The sequence below is a fragment of the Ranitomeya imitator genome, chromosome 3 (assembly GCF_032444005.1).
Source record: "Ranitomeya imitator isolate aRanImi1 chromosome 3, aRanImi1.pri, whole genome shotgun sequence".
Taxonomy (NCBI): domain Eukaryota; kingdom Metazoa; phylum Chordata; class Amphibia; order Anura; family Dendrobatidae; genus Ranitomeya; species Ranitomeya imitator.
The window spans coordinates 373,615,153-373,631,515 of NC_091284.1; the positions used below are offsets into that span (position 1 = coordinate 373,615,153).

Here is a 16,363-nt window from a genome sequence, read left to right on the forward strand (position 1 = left end):
CTAGTTCTGTAAACCGCATCCCTGTAGCCATGTGCTATCTACAGTCTAATTGACTAATTGAACAATGAAGGATTACCTCCTCCCACCTTCCCCCAATCCTGTGGGATAATAAGAGCTGTTGTAAATAAAAGGGCTCTGCTTCTGTCACAGGTGCAACTACACAGGACAGCAGCCCAGGAACCACGTATTTCACGGAATTCCAGAGGATGGGGGATATTTGGGAGAAATCTTGGAGGCGGTTGTGTGAGGAACGAATAAGTGCAGAGGAGAGTAAAGGTACCTTCACACATAACGATTTTGTTAACGATATTGTTGCTTTTTGTGACGTAGCAATGATATCGTTAATGAAATCGTTATGTGTGACAGCGACCAACGATCAGGCCCCTGCTGGGAGATCGTTGGTCGATGGGAATGATCAGGATCTTTTTTTTGGTCGCTGATCACCCGCTGTCATCGCTGAATCGGCGTGTGTGACGCCGATCCAGCGATGTGTTCACTGGTAACCAGGGTAACTATCGGGTTACTAAGCGCAGGGCCGTGCTTGGTAACCCGATGTTTACCCTGGTTACCATTGTAAAAGTTAAAAAAAAAAAACAGTACATACTCACATTCTGGTGTCTGTTCCCCGGCGTCAGCTTCCCGCACTGACTGTGCCAGCGCCGGCCGGCCGTAAAGCAGAGCACAGCGGTGACGTCACGTCTTTACGGCCGGCCGGCGCTGACACAGTGCAGGGAAGCTGACGCCGGGGGACGGACACCGGAATATAAGTATGTACTGTTTTTTTTTTTTTTAACTTTTACAATGGTAACCAGGGTAAACATCGGGTTACTAAGCGCGGCCCTGCGCTTAGTAACCCGATGTTTACCCTGGTTACCCGGGGACTTCGGCATCGTTGGTCGCTGGAGAGCTGTCTGTGTGACAGCTCTCCAGCGACCACACAATGACCTAAACAGCGACACTGCAGCGATCGGCATCGTTGTCTATATCGCTGCAGCGTCGCTAAATGTGACGGTACCTTTAGAGGTCTTGGGCAGATCGAAGATTGCGTGAGGGAAGATAGTGGGAGATTAGTTCAGAGATATAGAGAGGGGACAGGTTGTGGATGGCTTTGTAGATCAGTGTTAGCATGTGAGAGTCTAAGAACTTTATACTTTCCTGCCATTAAACATGCATGTTGATCAGTAGAGTCCTTACTGATTAGTCCTTACAATGCCTGATTTAGCTCTTGAATCTGAAATAAACTAGTTTGTAAGAAATCTACTCAAGGATAAGTTTACAGCTGTCTTGGAAAACACATTAAATGTGTTTTCTGATGTAGAGAAAATGCAACTTGTGAATGATATTAGTTTGAAAGTACATCATGTCAACACAGCACTTGATATTTTATGTTCGGTTCACTGTTCCCTTTAATGCTAATCATAGTCTTTCAGTCCCTATATTTACCAAGTAGGTAACTGCATTACTGTGGTCTTCAAATATACTAGCCATTGAAAGTACTACTTTACATAATAATAAAATGCAATTATTTGGCAGGCATGATTTTTGCTAATAGATTTTGACATATGACAATTATTTTTTGTACTGATGACTAATATATAGTCTAAAGAGTCCCGTTACCATGCTAAAAGTGGCCAGTTTTGCTATATTATTTTTCCACTGCTCTCTTGAGTATTTTTTTTAATTGGTTCTGGAAAATGGGCTTTTTTGACAATCAATTCTATGGTCTTTACAAGGGGGTGTGTTTTAGGCTCTGTATCTCTGTATCTCTGTAACACCCTGTGAGCAATTCCTTTAGGTAAAGACCATGCAATATGGCACCAAAAAAGGCCTATATCTTTGCGAAAGGCATATTTAAAAAAAAACAAAAAACAAAACAGAATACTCAGAGGAGCAGCGGGAATAAAATAAGAGCAATAACTAGTCACTTTGACTTGGTGACAGGTCCTCTTTAAACATTGCATTGTATCTAAATAAAATGAAGGTTTAAAAATTCATGGAGGCCATAAGAACTCATCCTAGCACTGCAAACAATTTCTCCAAATATAGAGATGTATGTCATTTCCCTCTTTTCTGGGTGATGGATCAATAAAAGGTCTTGGAATAGAGAGGTGTTTCTGTCACTGCATCAATGCACCATCAGCAAAGTGTTAGGGATAATCACTTCAGTTTTTGCTTGTTCTGGAAATCTTACATTCTCTACTTAACTTGATAACGCTCCAGCTGGGAATAGGATTTGTGTACGGCAAGACCTCTGGGCCACTGCGGATGTACAGGCTGATGATGAATAAAATATCGAGCGGCAGAGAGAAAGCAAGACGGCACAGAAAGCAACAGGCCAATATTAGACCACATAGAAACTAAGTCAATAAATGTTCCCATAACAGGTAAAGACCTAGGCTCGTGAAATATCAACAACATAACAAGTCAGCAGGAATCTCAATTTTACAGAGAGAGAAATGTGAAAAGAAATTATCCTGTACAGCCTTTTTACTACATGGTCTGTTTCACATGAGTAACTTCACGGCAGTCTGCTGGACAGCTTATTTCTAGGATAGATGGACAAACCAACATCTCAGTGTGCATGTATAAGAGCACAACTTCCATATATTGTAGCATCTAGTTCTGAAACATATTTTGCAGATACAGTATGGAAGATATGATTATATGATTGCAACCTTGATCAATTACAAACATTTTTAGTTTCAATTATTCAATATAGGTCAGTAGTAGAGAAATAATGCATTTGCTCATTTTTAAAATCTTGTTGCTATATTTTTTTTGTTAAATTATCTGCTAGGGCTGCCATACTCGAGACATACATTTCCATCTTGTATAGTTTGTATAGAATATGACATGAATGTGAGTGAATACAGAGACAGCAAACACTAGTCTGTGATGTAACGTTTCTCCTAGTGAAGAGTGACATGTCAAGCCTGGCATGCCAAGGTGAGGAGACTTTCAAGCCTTGCAATGCTCTTTTGGAAAATTAAATATGCAAATTGTCTCTTCAGACTATTAGAGTATTAGAGTATTAAAACTCTAGTACCACCTGTTGGAAGTAGCAATCCTAAAAGTCAATATTGACCCTTTAATGAGCCTTGCCATATGACTTAGGATAAAAGTCTATAAAAGCCTAAGTTTTGTGTCAAGGCTCGTTACAGGGTCAATATTGACTTTTAGTATTGCTATTTCCAATAGGTGGCACTAGAGTTTAGGCCTCTTCCTCTCCGTAGAGACAATTTGCATATTATATTTCCCAAAGGAACATTGCAAAGCTTAAAATTCTCTTCTCCTTGGTATGCCATGTCACTTTCTATAAGGAAAAAACATTAGCCCTTGGATCCAGAATACAAGTCTTCAAGCGGTTTACGTTTTGAAATTAAAAAAAATTGCAGAATTTAATTAAAAAAAGTATTTTAAAGTACAAAGATGAATCTACCCCGTACAACAATCATGCAAAAGGCAAATCTAAGTACTACATGCCAAGTCTGTGGCTTCATAATGCATATGTGCTTTCACAACTATGCGACAGATGAATTGAAGTGCTGCATGCGTTATGTGATAGGTGTTGTCCACATCAATACATTTTGTAAGAGCGTTTTAAAGAGTTAATATACTGAGCTACTTTGTAGAATTAATTATTGAAGTTATCCAGTTGTAGTCATCCAGCACTGCAGTTGCGGTCTGCCCCAGGAGGAAGAGATATTCCTCTTGGAAAAGATAACAACCATTCGAAAAAGAGGAGAAAAAGCATTACCACCAGAAAGAATCGCATAGAGGTACTGTTGTGGCAATTCAACAAGGCAAAATGTAACCATAAAAAAACTGAAGATAAGACACAACTAAGGGGATAAGTTCAGGTTATTTCCTGCCTATGAGGATTGCATTACACAAAGCATCTGAGTGCTGAATCCTGAGTGTGAGGAGAAGCGTCACATCAGAAATATGTGTTTAAAAAATTGCGACACAGTAACTGAATGAGTAGACCATAAAAGTGTCATACAAGAGCAAGTTGTTAGACAAGGAGGGGCACTGCTTCTAGTAAAGGGGACAATGAGAAGGGACTGTGGCTGGCACTGCGGATGCATGCTGCAAAGTACCATGAAAGAGAGAAAGAGACTGTACCTGAGTGAAGGAAATGTTGCTGAGGTATTTGCCAGCAGACTCTGGCAAGTATGAGGAAATTGTAACCAGTGTTAGCTAATTGCTGTATACCACCTGACTACCTCTGTTCAAGCCTACTACCTCTAGATGAGTCTTTGAATCATTTTACTTTGAAATACATTTAATTTGACTGTTGCTGGTTTCTGTCTGCATATGTTTTGTCATCCCTCAATGGAGAAATGACTGTATCCAATGATTGAGAGTACATACATACTATGTAAAGAAGCATAATGTTAGGGCTGGCGGAACGCCGATTAAATATGGAGATAGTATAGGTGCGTTCGCAGCCCGGGGTCCCCCATGCAGGAGTGGAACCTGCTGCTTGTAAATGGCGGCACTATATGGCGGTACTACGCCTGAATAAACACAGGTTCCGTCACCCGGTCTGTATAGGAGCAAACTCTGTTGCTTCACAGAGTTGCTGGGATTAAAGGTAACGCTGTGCTCTGTTAACCTCACAGAGGATCACAGCTCACTAATTGAGCAGGAAGCATACAGTGGTCATACAGTCAACAACAGCACACAATCACCTCCTCTCCGGAGGTGCCGGAATTCTAGTGGCTATACAGCCGACCCTGAGCACATGCTGACACAGACCAAAAACTAGCTAAGCTCATGCACTCAAAAACATAAGTTGATACTAGCGCATGGCCCTGTGGCCATGCAAACCTTTTATAGAGAAAGCTCTCCAGGACCTTCCTAGTGGTCCAATAGGAAGTGCTTCAGGACCTGAGCATGTGACCCCCGACCTCCAATGAGAGGTCGTCCCTTGGGCATGCTCAGTAGCGGAAAAGCAGGAGCGTCTGCTCACCTCTGAACAGTGCTGGTTACAATGGCTGAGCTTGGAAGATCAGCAGTAACCAAGTGCAGAGTATCTGACTGAGCCAGACGCTGGGACCGATGTCTCCACTGAGAAGACTTCACTGCGGCTGAAGAAGAATGGGAGTCCACAGCGGAGGTGGCTCGAAATTCCCCCTGTGCAGCGGAAGGAAGTCGACACCTAACACATAATATATTGCTCCAGTGAAAACCTTGCAAATGTGTTACTGAAAAACAGCTGACTTATAAAATAACTAGATGGAGGCCCAATGCTTTTGCATCGGGAGGGCGGTAATGTCACGATGGGGGCAGGATTTGCAGCGTTGAAAATCCACCCCCCCATGTGCTCAACCACCTATCCACACTCTCTTTCCCCATGTGCTGACTTCTCCCATCTGTGCTTTCTTCTTTGACCTGTGTACCCCATGTGCCATCCCCCTTACATAGTTACAAAGTTACATAGTTATTAAGGTTGAAGGAAGACTTTAAGTCCATCTAGTTCAACCCATAGCCTAACCTAACATGCCCTAACATGTTGATCCAGAGGAAGGCCAAAAAAGCCCATGTGGCAAAGAGTAAGCTCCACATTGGTGAAAAAAATTCCTTCCCGACTCCACATACGGCAATCAGACTAATTCTCTGGATCAACGCCCTATCAAGGAATCTAGTGTATATATCCTGTAACATTATACTTTTCCAGAAAAGATTCCAGTCCCCTCTTAAATTTAAGTAACGAATCACTCATTACAACATCATACGGCAGAGAGTTCCATTCCTTGTCTGCTGTCTCTCTCCTTCCTGTGCTGTGTTCTCACCTCAAAGACAATACTGACATTACAGAAGGAGATTGCAGAGGATACATTTTGTGAGGTAAAATATTGTTTAGAAACCCTCAGTGAAATATTTTACTTGACAAAAGAAATCCTCTGTGATCCCCTGCTGTAATGTCAGTATTGTCTTTTGCTTCCTCATAAGAGAGGTGGTATGCCTAGTACACGGTCAGACAGAGACAATTTTTTAAATTAACTTTCGTTCGTGGGAAAACCCCTTTAATGAGACCGTCTTCCTCTGCCTGTAGATACGTCGTGCATCTGCCGCCGGGATCAGCCGAATGATTCACTGTGCCTACGTGGAATTCGCACAGGTGCAGTAAATCAGACCGCTGCCAGCTTTGAGCAGACAGATAGCGGCAGTCACATTAAAACTGTGCATGCGCTCCTCCTGTACAAAGATGGCAGTGGTCAGTGAATCATTTGGCTGATTCCGGCAGTGTGTTTGCGTCCATGTTCTACTGGTGGTACCGTGCAAGAAGCTGCGTATGGCGTATACAGTGTGTGTGTATGTGTGTGGTGCGCACAGTGCATATAGTGTGTGTGTGTGTGTGTGGTGCGACGGTGTTCCGCTGGTGGTACCACGCAAGAGGCTGGTACGACCAGCAGTTTCCATATTGAGACACCCATCACTTAGCTGTCCCAATATGGAGGTCGGTGAACTTCTGCCGCTTGGAATTCTGGGATCCGGACACATTTGGAGGGAACAGGATGTGAAGACATTACAAGGTAAGTATATATTAAGATGAAAAATAACACAATTACATTTTGTATGTCTAATTTGTAATACTTGCCATAACTGATCACTCAAAATTCATAAACAATAAATGCTTAAAATCACACCTTGTCGATGTCAATGTGGCTGACTTGTTTTTTTCAGGGCTTTGGCCATGTTTGCTTAATATATTGTGAATGTGAGTGAATTTCGGTCTCTCGTTCCTGTCCTTTTGCCAGCAATCTAACATCAACTGATGAAGAGGAGGAGGACAATTTATTGGTGCTGGAAGTCTAAATCCATCTTCTATTGCCTTGATTACCTAAAATTGTCATAAATATAGAAATAAAATTAATTTAATTATAATTTAGATATATTCTTTGGATAGCATAAAAAATATGTCCTTTAAAATTATAGAAAATTGTAGCAATATTTCTCAAACGTTATCGATATTAATTTTAATTTGCAGCTTAAAATATAAGCTAATATATACTAATAGTCTTTGCAAACTCACATCTTGATTGGACATGTCCCAGTAAGGTCTTTCACCGTACGACATGACTTCCCACATGACTATGCCAAAACTCCAGACATCACTTGCAGTGCTATAACGATGATATTCTATGGCTTCTGGTGGTGTCCATAATACGGTGCTCTTCCCACCCTGGTGATAGAAATGCAGACATGCATGACTGTAAACTGCATTTACCAAATCTCAATTTTGAAAATTTTATTATAATTAATTAATAATTAAATAAAGCTTAATGTCTCTCCTGATATGATTATTTCAGAATTTACTTTTCTGCGTGAAAAATGAATGCTGGTGCAATGTTTTCTAAGAATTTGGGTAGTGGCTTTATTTTTCCTGAAAATATATAAAGTAGGTTTTTGAATTCTACTTATCAAAGGGGTGTATGCCCAAAATATATTCATATTTCATATTTTATGCTGACAATGACAGACTGTGCACAGTAACAAGAAGAATAGTAATGTTCAATAGAGATGAGCAAATTCTTTCAAATTCGAATTTGCCAACTTCGCAAAATGTTCCGCAAAATTTAGCTTTGCACAAATCTCATACTACAAATCTTGTAATTGCTTGGTAAATGTACATAGCAGTGGCGTATCTAGGGGGGGCAGCCGGGGCATGTGCCCCGGGCGCAGCTAGCTGGGGGGGCGCATTTGGCAGTCAGCAGTGTCTCCCCTGGCAGCTGCATTCTGCCGCCCCCCGGATGGACTGGGAGTCAGCTGTTCTCTGTGCCGACTGTCCAGCTGACAGCAGGCACAGAGAAGCTGCAGAGCACCGGCTCCCAGTATTTAATTGTACTCGTATCTTACAGACACAAGTGCAATTGAAGATCTGACTGCAGGGTAGCGTCTAAATTGGAGTTGATTTCTTGAGGGGGAGGAGTCGATTGCAGGAAGCTGATGGTGGAGAAGAGAAGCAGGAAATGAGGAGCCGTGCAAGGAGAGGACCGAGGAGCTGCAGCATGGATCCGTGTGAGGAGAGGGGCTGCACCATGGACCCTTGTACAAGGGAATGAGGATGCAGGACTCGGTGTGAGGCTCTCAGGATGTAATTTGGAAAGGGGGTGATGTTACTTGAGCGGGGCTGCATAGGGAAGATGATGGTGAGGGGCTGTGTGGGCAGGGAGATGATGAGACGCTGTGTGGGGAATAGAGGGATGATGAGGAGCTGTGTGGGGAATAGGGGGATGATGAGGAGCTGTGTGGGGAATGGGGGATGATGAGATGCTGTGTGGGGAATGGAGAATGATGAGACGCTGTGTGGGGAATGGGGGGATGATGAGGAGCTGTGTGGGGAATGGGGGATTGTGAGACGCTGTGTGGGGAATAGGGGGATGATGAGATGCTGTGTGGGGAATGGGGAGATGATGAGATGCTGTGAGGGGAATAGGGGGATGATGAGGAGCTGTGTGGGGAATGGGGGGATGATGAGATGCTGTGTGGGAATGGGGGATGATGAGAGACTGTGTGGGGAATGAGGGGATGATGAGACACTGTTTGGGGAATAGGGGGATGATGAGACGCTGTGTGGGGAATGGGGGGACGATGAGGAGCTGTGTGGGGAATAGGGAGATTATGAGACGCTGTGTGGGGAATGAGGGGAATCATGAGGAGCTGTGTGGGGAATGAGGGCATGTATGAGGAATCATGAATGAGGGTGATGGGATGCGTGCAGAAATAGTATGGGGAGTCAGGTGAGCAGACAGTATAGAAAGTGAGGGGGTAAATATATGAGGAGACAGTATGGTGAACAGGAGGGATGTGAGAGGAGACAGTATGAGGAGGGAGGGGAATAATGTGAGGAGACAGTATGAGGGGAGAAAAGTGAGTGGGCACAGAATAGAAACTGAGTAGTGGGGGCGTAGCATCGGGGACAGTGTAAGGGCACAGCCAGGAGGGGACAGTATACCAAGGAGGGGGAATGTGATGAGAGTACAGTATAAATACTGAGCCCTATAGAGGGACACGGTGTGAGAGGACAGTGTGAAGAGGAGGCCGGTATGGAAAGGAGAGGTTAGTGTGAAGAGCATGTACCATGAGAAGGACAGTGTGGGGGTGGTATTTTGTGCAGACAATATAGTGAGGGGCAATTTTTTATTCAGGAGCATTATAATGACACTTCAATCTTTAAGGGCATCAAGTGGAGATTTGCTGCAGAAGAGCTGAGAAGATGGAAGTCTGCAGAGACGGCTGTGGATGAGAAAACTCATCATGGGGTGTGGACAAGATGAAGAAAAGAAGGAGAATGGCTCCAGTGACTACGTCATCTATAAGGTACCTGGATGTAAATGTTATTTGTGATACTAACTAATTTTCATGCTTTTATTTATGTTCAGAGCATTAAAAGGGATGTCCAGGTTTGTAATGAGTCTGCAGTCATTCTTCGTGACTGCAGACTTCTGAGTTCTCACAGTGCGCCCTGCACGCTGTCAGGATTCTCTCGTGCTGGCGATTTAGATACATGCGGTCACATGCTGACTAGACATGTGTGGCCTCACTCAATGAAAATGAACTGAGTGAGGCCGGGCACGTCTAGTCGGAATGTGGTCAGAAGTATACAGATCACATGCTTGTGCTGACATGACCGTCCACCGGCAAGGGAGAATCCTAAAATTGTGAATTGCATTAGTTGTGAGAATTCATTAGCCTGCGATGTCAGGGTTCAGCTCTGCAGGTTCCAGTAGTCGTCACATGAACACTTCACTCATATGTGACTTTCATACTTATGGTCCTGTGACAACGTGCTTCTCTTATTCTTGCCCCAGCAACCCCAGATACACCTCTGGCACATAGGAGAAGAGAAAGAGAGGACCCTGCTGACTATAAGAGCATATACTTTACAGGAAAGAGAGAGGAGCCTGATGAACATTAATCTTACGCTTTTCAGGCAAAGGAGAAAACCCTGTTGACTGTTAGAGATTATAATCTACAGAAGAGTGACTCTTGAGATAGAAAATGACTCCGGGAACTGAGCTCTGCTAGGAATTGCTAATTTATGATAACCCACATACTAACCACCTCTTTACAATGTATGATAATCCGCTAAATGTCACGGCTACAGGGCATTACGTATTTTATACTGTAAAATGATATTCCCACGCTCTATGAGGCTTCAGCAATGTGGAAAATTATCCTGGGCAAGTTTTTCATTTGTGAACTGCAAATTAAATCTCAAAATGTTCAAATTTTTGTGAAACTGATTTTCAGGAAATTAGATTTAAACTCAATCTCTAATGCTCAGTTTTTATTTTATTCCTACAGTTTAAGAGAAATTGCAGAGGCAGGGTACAATGAAGTATTAAAAAAAAATCATGCCATCAGCTACTAAAACTAACATTCCATGACAGTTATTTAGTCTTTAGGTATTGGTACATACTTCTAAATCATTGAACTCTGATTTTGATTTTTCATTCAGTCCCATTGCTTCTAGTGTATAAAATCCAGCACCTACCCATGCAGCTTGCCTTTACTAACATTTGTGGAAGCATATTTCGCTCTCATGAGCTCACAAAATTCAAACCTGATACTGTAATAAGTGCTGGTAAACATTCCCTACTAAGTATTCCCTGATCAATTGTGAGTGTTATTATTGAAGAACAGAATTTAGGTACCACATCATCTCATCCATGAAGTGGAATACAAGGTGAAGTTACAAAGCGGGGGTCACCAAATGCTGATGAGGTGCATAATGTGTAAAAGATGCCAATGTTCAAAGCCGCTGATTCAAGATGCCACTGATTTGATAACTGCAGAATTCCACATCTCCACTTGCATCAGCACAAAAACTGTGCACCAAGAGTTTCATCTCATGGGTTTTCAAAGCTGAGCATGTAAAATTTACATAAACAAGAAAAATGCAAAGAGTCAGATGGTATTGTAGAGAGCATGCCACTACAGGACTCAAGGGGAGTGGAAATGTGTTCTGTAGAACGTAGAATCATGCTTCACTATCTGGAGACTTATTTTGGTGACTGCTATGAGAATGTTACTTGCCTCAAGGCATTGTGCCATGGGTAAAATTTGATAGAGAAAGGATAATGCCATATGGTTATTTTTTGGGGGGTTGGTCTAAGCCCTTTAGCTTCAGTGAAGGAAAATTTAATGCTTCAGCACACCAAGTCATTTTTGACAATTGTATGTTACCACTTTGTGGGAGCAGTTTGAGTACAACCCTTTTTTATTCAGCATCATTATACCACAGTTCACAAAGCAAGGTACAAGAAAGTCGTAGTTGGGTGAGTCTGGAGTAAAAGAACTTGACTGTCCCGCACAGAGCCATAACCTAAAACACATGAAAAACTCTCCCTATTCCATCATCACTGCGTGACCTCACAAATATTCTTCTGAATCAGTGGGCAAATATTCTCACAGACATCAAAATCTTGCACAAAACCTTTCCAAAAATAATTTAATCTGTTATAGCTGCAAAGTAGAGCCTGCTCCATATTGATGTATATACAGTGGGTACAGAAAGTATTCAGACCCCTCTAAATTTGTCACTCTTTGTTTCATTGCAGCCATTTGGTAAATTCAAAAAAGTTCATTTTATTCTCATTAATGTAAACTCTGCACTAGGGATGGGCGAACCCGAACTGTAAAGTTCCGGACCCGTTCCGAACACAAGGTTACGAAAACGGGTTTCTATGAGAAACCTGTGTTACAGTTTGGGTCCAGTTTGTTCAAGGGTCTGTAAAAGAAAGAATAAAATGAATAATAAACATTATAAATATTATACTTACCTGTCCAGCAACACGTCCTCCCGTCCGTCCTCTTCATCTGCTTTCAGGGCCGCTCATTATATTCCGACGATATTCACTGCACTAGGCAGTCTTCGGCTTTTTCTGGCAGTGTTCGTGTGGTGACGTCACCGCATGAACACTGTCAGAAAAAGCCAAAGACTGCCGAGTGCAGTGAATACCACAGGAAGGTGATGAGCGGCCCCAGAAGCAGATGCGGCAGGGAGATAGCGAGATGGGAGGACGCATCGCTGGGCAGGGAAGTATAATTATAATGTTTATTATTAATTGTATTCTTTCTTTTACAGCCCCCCCCCGCCCCATCCCATATCTGTAAATCCCAAGTTAGGGATGCAAGTTCGGATGCAAGTTTGCATCATCTCTGGCACCGAACTCGAACTTTACAAAAAAACTTGGGCAAACCCACCAATCCCAATCATTGGGGGGTTCGCCCATCACTACTCTGCACCCCATGTTGACTGAAAAATCAGAAATGTAGAAATTTTAGCATATAAATTAAAAAAGAAAAACTGAAATATCACATGGTCATAAGTATTCAGACCCTTTTCTCAGAAACTCATATTTAAGTCACATGCCGTCCATTTCCTTTTGATCCTACTTGAGATGGTTCTACTCCTTCATTGGAGTCCAGCTGTGTTTAATTAAACTGATAGGACTTGATTTGGAAGGGCACACACCTGTCTATATAAGACTTCACAGCTCATAATGCCTTTCAGACCAAATCAGAATCATGAGGTCATAGGAACTGGCCAAGGAGCTCAGAGACAGAATTGTGGTAAGGCACAGATCTGGCCAAGGTTACAACAGAATTTTTGCAGTACTCAAGCTTCCTAAGAGGAAAGTGGCCTTCATAATCCTTAAATGGAAGAAGTTTGGGACCACCAGACGTCTTCCTAGACCTGGCCATCCAGCCAAACTGAGCAATAGTGGGAGAAGAGCCTTGGTGAGAGAGGTAAAGAAGAACCCCAAGATCACTGTGGCTGAGCTCCAGAGATACAGTAGGGAGACGGGAGAAAGTCAACTATCACTGCAACCCTCCACCAATCAGACCTTTATGGCAGAGTGGCCCGATGGAAGCCTCTCCTCAGAGCAAGATGTATGAAAGTCCTCATAGAGTTTGCTAAAAAAACACATGAAGGACTCCCAGACTATGAGAAATAAGATTCTCTGGTCTGATGAGACGGGGATAGACTTTTTTGGTTCAGCTGCAGGGACAGTATGACTGGTTGCCATTGAAGGAAACATGAATGCGGTGGAATGTGGTCAAAAGTTTTGAGAGTGATTCAAATATTAATTTTCACAAAGTTTTCAGGTTTACAGGTTGCAGCAGAAATGCACTGAGGTGCAGATGATTACTGCAACCAATCATTGGACTCAATTGCTAATGCCACATCAGCGTATGCTGCGGAAAAATTATGTCTTAAAGTGAGTAAACTTTTTAATAGAAGGAAAAAGATAGGTACACTTTAAAGACAACAAACAGATGACTAAACCTACTACTGTACACATGAGACTGCTCTAAATAATACCAATTTTGTAAATCTAATAATTTCTCTGTAAACAAGAATATACAGTGAATACGGTCTTTCACTTGCTCAAAAAAAATAAGTTAAATACGTTATAGAAATCATTGTGCTCCCCTCATTGTGACGCTCTTTCTGCATCACTCCTTTGCAGAGACATTCACATTCCTTGCTTTTGGAAATCTCTGCATATCAATTGGGTGATTCTTGAGAGCCTTCTCTAGAGGTGTGCGCTTTAACAGGTCTTTCCAAGATGTTGTCTATCACAGCATGGCAGCTGAACAAGCAGTCTACTAGTCTCAGACACTTCTGAAATGTAGCTTGCAGCAACTGGGTGGGAAGGTTGAAAGTGCACGCCCCCAGGGAAGACTATGAGATTGTAAAATTGCTGAGCTCTGAATGGAACTGTCTGAGATGGAGGGTTGAAGGCATATGCCAAGGTGTGTCTTACATTTGCATTCCGCACCATGGTGGTAAACACTGTGTCAAGTTTTTCATCTTGAAATTGTCGAAATCCAGATATCTTGCAGACTAGGTTTGAGTTGACGAGGACTTTATGTGCAGCAAGACACTTGTGGATGTAACTCATCTCTGTTAAGTATTTCATTCCTGAGGCTATACCAGTTAGCATCCCCACAAGTTGAGGTACGGACACTTTCCCCTCATTTTTCTGTAAAACACAAGAAACACTATTTTTTATAAAAAAATGAATGACATAAGGAAATACTTATTCATAATTTAACAAATAACCGAACGCATGCTCACTTATAGAAGGATACTGGGGTACAAGAGAATGTTTTCTGACTATGGTGCATGGGCAGACAAAAGATACAACATATTCATTAAGAAACGCATACCTCTTAGTTAGTAATGATCGAATCTGCCAAGGTTCAAATTCTGCAAGTAGCCTTTCCACTTTCCCTCATGGAGGGCATCTTCTCAACCTGCTTAACCCATTGCTTGCCAAATTAGCAATTTTAATTTTTTTTTAATGACAGATTGTTAATGATTTGGGTCCTAATGAATCCGAAACATAATTTGCTAAATTTTTACAAGTACGAATTTTTCAGAAAAGGGCGTCCCAATATTCAATTAAAAATGACAATGACATGATTTTCTATTTTGAAAACATACATTTTACAAACATAACACAAAAAATTGGACCTAATTATAAAAATTAAAAAATCATAGCTGCTAGAAGCTAAAGATTAGGCGTCCCAAGAAAAGGACTTTGGTAGATAATGGGTTAAAGATATTTTTTCAGCAGGTTTTTACTATGTAATCTAAGGACAGCGGGAGAAAGGGGCTGAAACACAGATTTTTGTGATGTGTCACTTATTAGGCTATGTACTGTTGTTTCAATACAAGGAATGTTTTAATCACCAGGAGATTATCACTGTGTGGACTACATCACATGTGAGCCTTGGTATCACCATGTCCTTGTGAAGGAGACAATGCCTAATCCCTCAATATCTGTACACTATTTCATCCTTCTTCTCCGGTAGATTTCTGAAACTTAATATGGACAAAACAGAATTCATCATCTTTCCCCCATCTCACGTGACCCCCCCAACGAACCTATCCATTACAGTAAATGGCTGCCCACTCTCCCCAGTCCCACAAGCTCGCTGCCTTGGGGTAATCCTTGACGCTGATCTCTCCTTCAAACCACATATCCAAGCCCTTTCCGTTCATTCCTCAACCAAGAATCTGCAAAAACCCTAGTCCATGCCCTCATCTCTCGCCTTGTCTACTGTAACCTCCTGCTCTGTGGCCTCCCCTCTAACACTCTCGCACCCCTCCAATCTATTCTAAACTCTGCTGCCCGACTAATCCACCTGTCCCCCCGCTATTCCCCGGCCTCTCCCCTCTGTCAATCCCTTCACTGGCTCCCCATTACCCAGAGACTCCAGTACAAAACCCTAACCATGACGTACAAAGCCATCCACAACCTGTCTCCTCCATACATCTCTGACCTCATCTCCCGGTACTTACCTGCACGCAACCTCCGATCCTCACAAGATCTCCTTCTCTACTCCCCTCTTATCTCCTCTTCCCATAATTGCATACAAGATTTCTCTCGCGTATCACCCCTACTCTGGAACCCTCTACCACAACATATCAGACTCTTGCCTACCATCGAAACCTTCAAAAAGAACCTGAAGACCCACCTCTTCCGACAAGCCTACAACCTGCAGTAACCACCAATCGACCAAACCGCTGCATGACCAGCTCTACCCTCGCCCACTGTATTCTCACCTATCCCTTGTAGATTGTGAGCCTTCGCGGGCAGGGTCCTCTCTCCTCCTGTACCAGTTATGACTTGTACTGTTTAAGATTATTGTACCTGTTTTTATTATGTATACCCCTCCTCACATGTAAAGCGCCATGGAATAAATGGCGCTATAACAATAAATAATAATAATAATGAAATCAATTATTCACCTTACATAAGCTAGTTCAGATGTGGTGTGGCAAAATGGTGTCTGCATCCTGGAACAACGCCCTGGAAGGAATCCTTTTATGTGAAGTAAATAACACTGAAGACTACATATGGAAGACATAACATGGACTAATCACAGGCTGACATGATAGTTGCTCAGAAGTTGTGCGACACCTCTTTTTGCCTATTACATGATCTTTTGTCTGTACTAACAAAAAAAATCAGTTCAGTGCCATCTCTGGCTGAGAGAAGAGCGTGTATCTGATTTTGTATCCAATGTCTATCTTCTATGCATGCACTTGGCTCATATTTATTGGGTCAGGGGCAGGCAATCATTAAGATCTCACTTTAAGAGATCACCTGCACATCCCCTTCTCTGATAAGCAGCTCACTGTCTATAAACAATGTATACAAAAGCTGGGAATTGAACAGGGACAGCTTTCTGAGCTGTGCTACATGATACATCTAAAAACTCTGATCGTTTCACAATTTCTGCACCCAGTAAACTAAGGGATGCATTGCTGGAATCAGGGTCTCTTTTCTTATATTATGCTGCTTCCAGAAGAGATAGTAAAATCTTGGTG

General features: G+C 42.3%; 1 protein-coding gene across 1 annotated transcript in view; it reads right to left on the reverse strand.

The window, feature by feature from the left end:
• EPHA10 (EPH receptor A10) overlaps positions 1-16,363 on the reverse strand; it is a 1,463,996-nt gene that overhangs the window by 110,180 nt on the left and 1,337,453 nt on the right. Inside the window, exons 13-15 of the mRNA XM_069756914.1 lie at positions 13,788-14,006; positions 7,043-7,192; positions 6,657-6,850 (exon numbers count right to left, since the gene is read on the reverse strand). Of these exons, the coding sequence (XP_069613015.1) occupies positions 6,657-6,850; positions 7,043-7,192; positions 13,788-14,006 (563 nt within the window). The remainder of the gene's footprint in view (positions 1-6,656; positions 6,851-7,042; positions 7,193-13,787; positions 14,007-16,363) is intronic.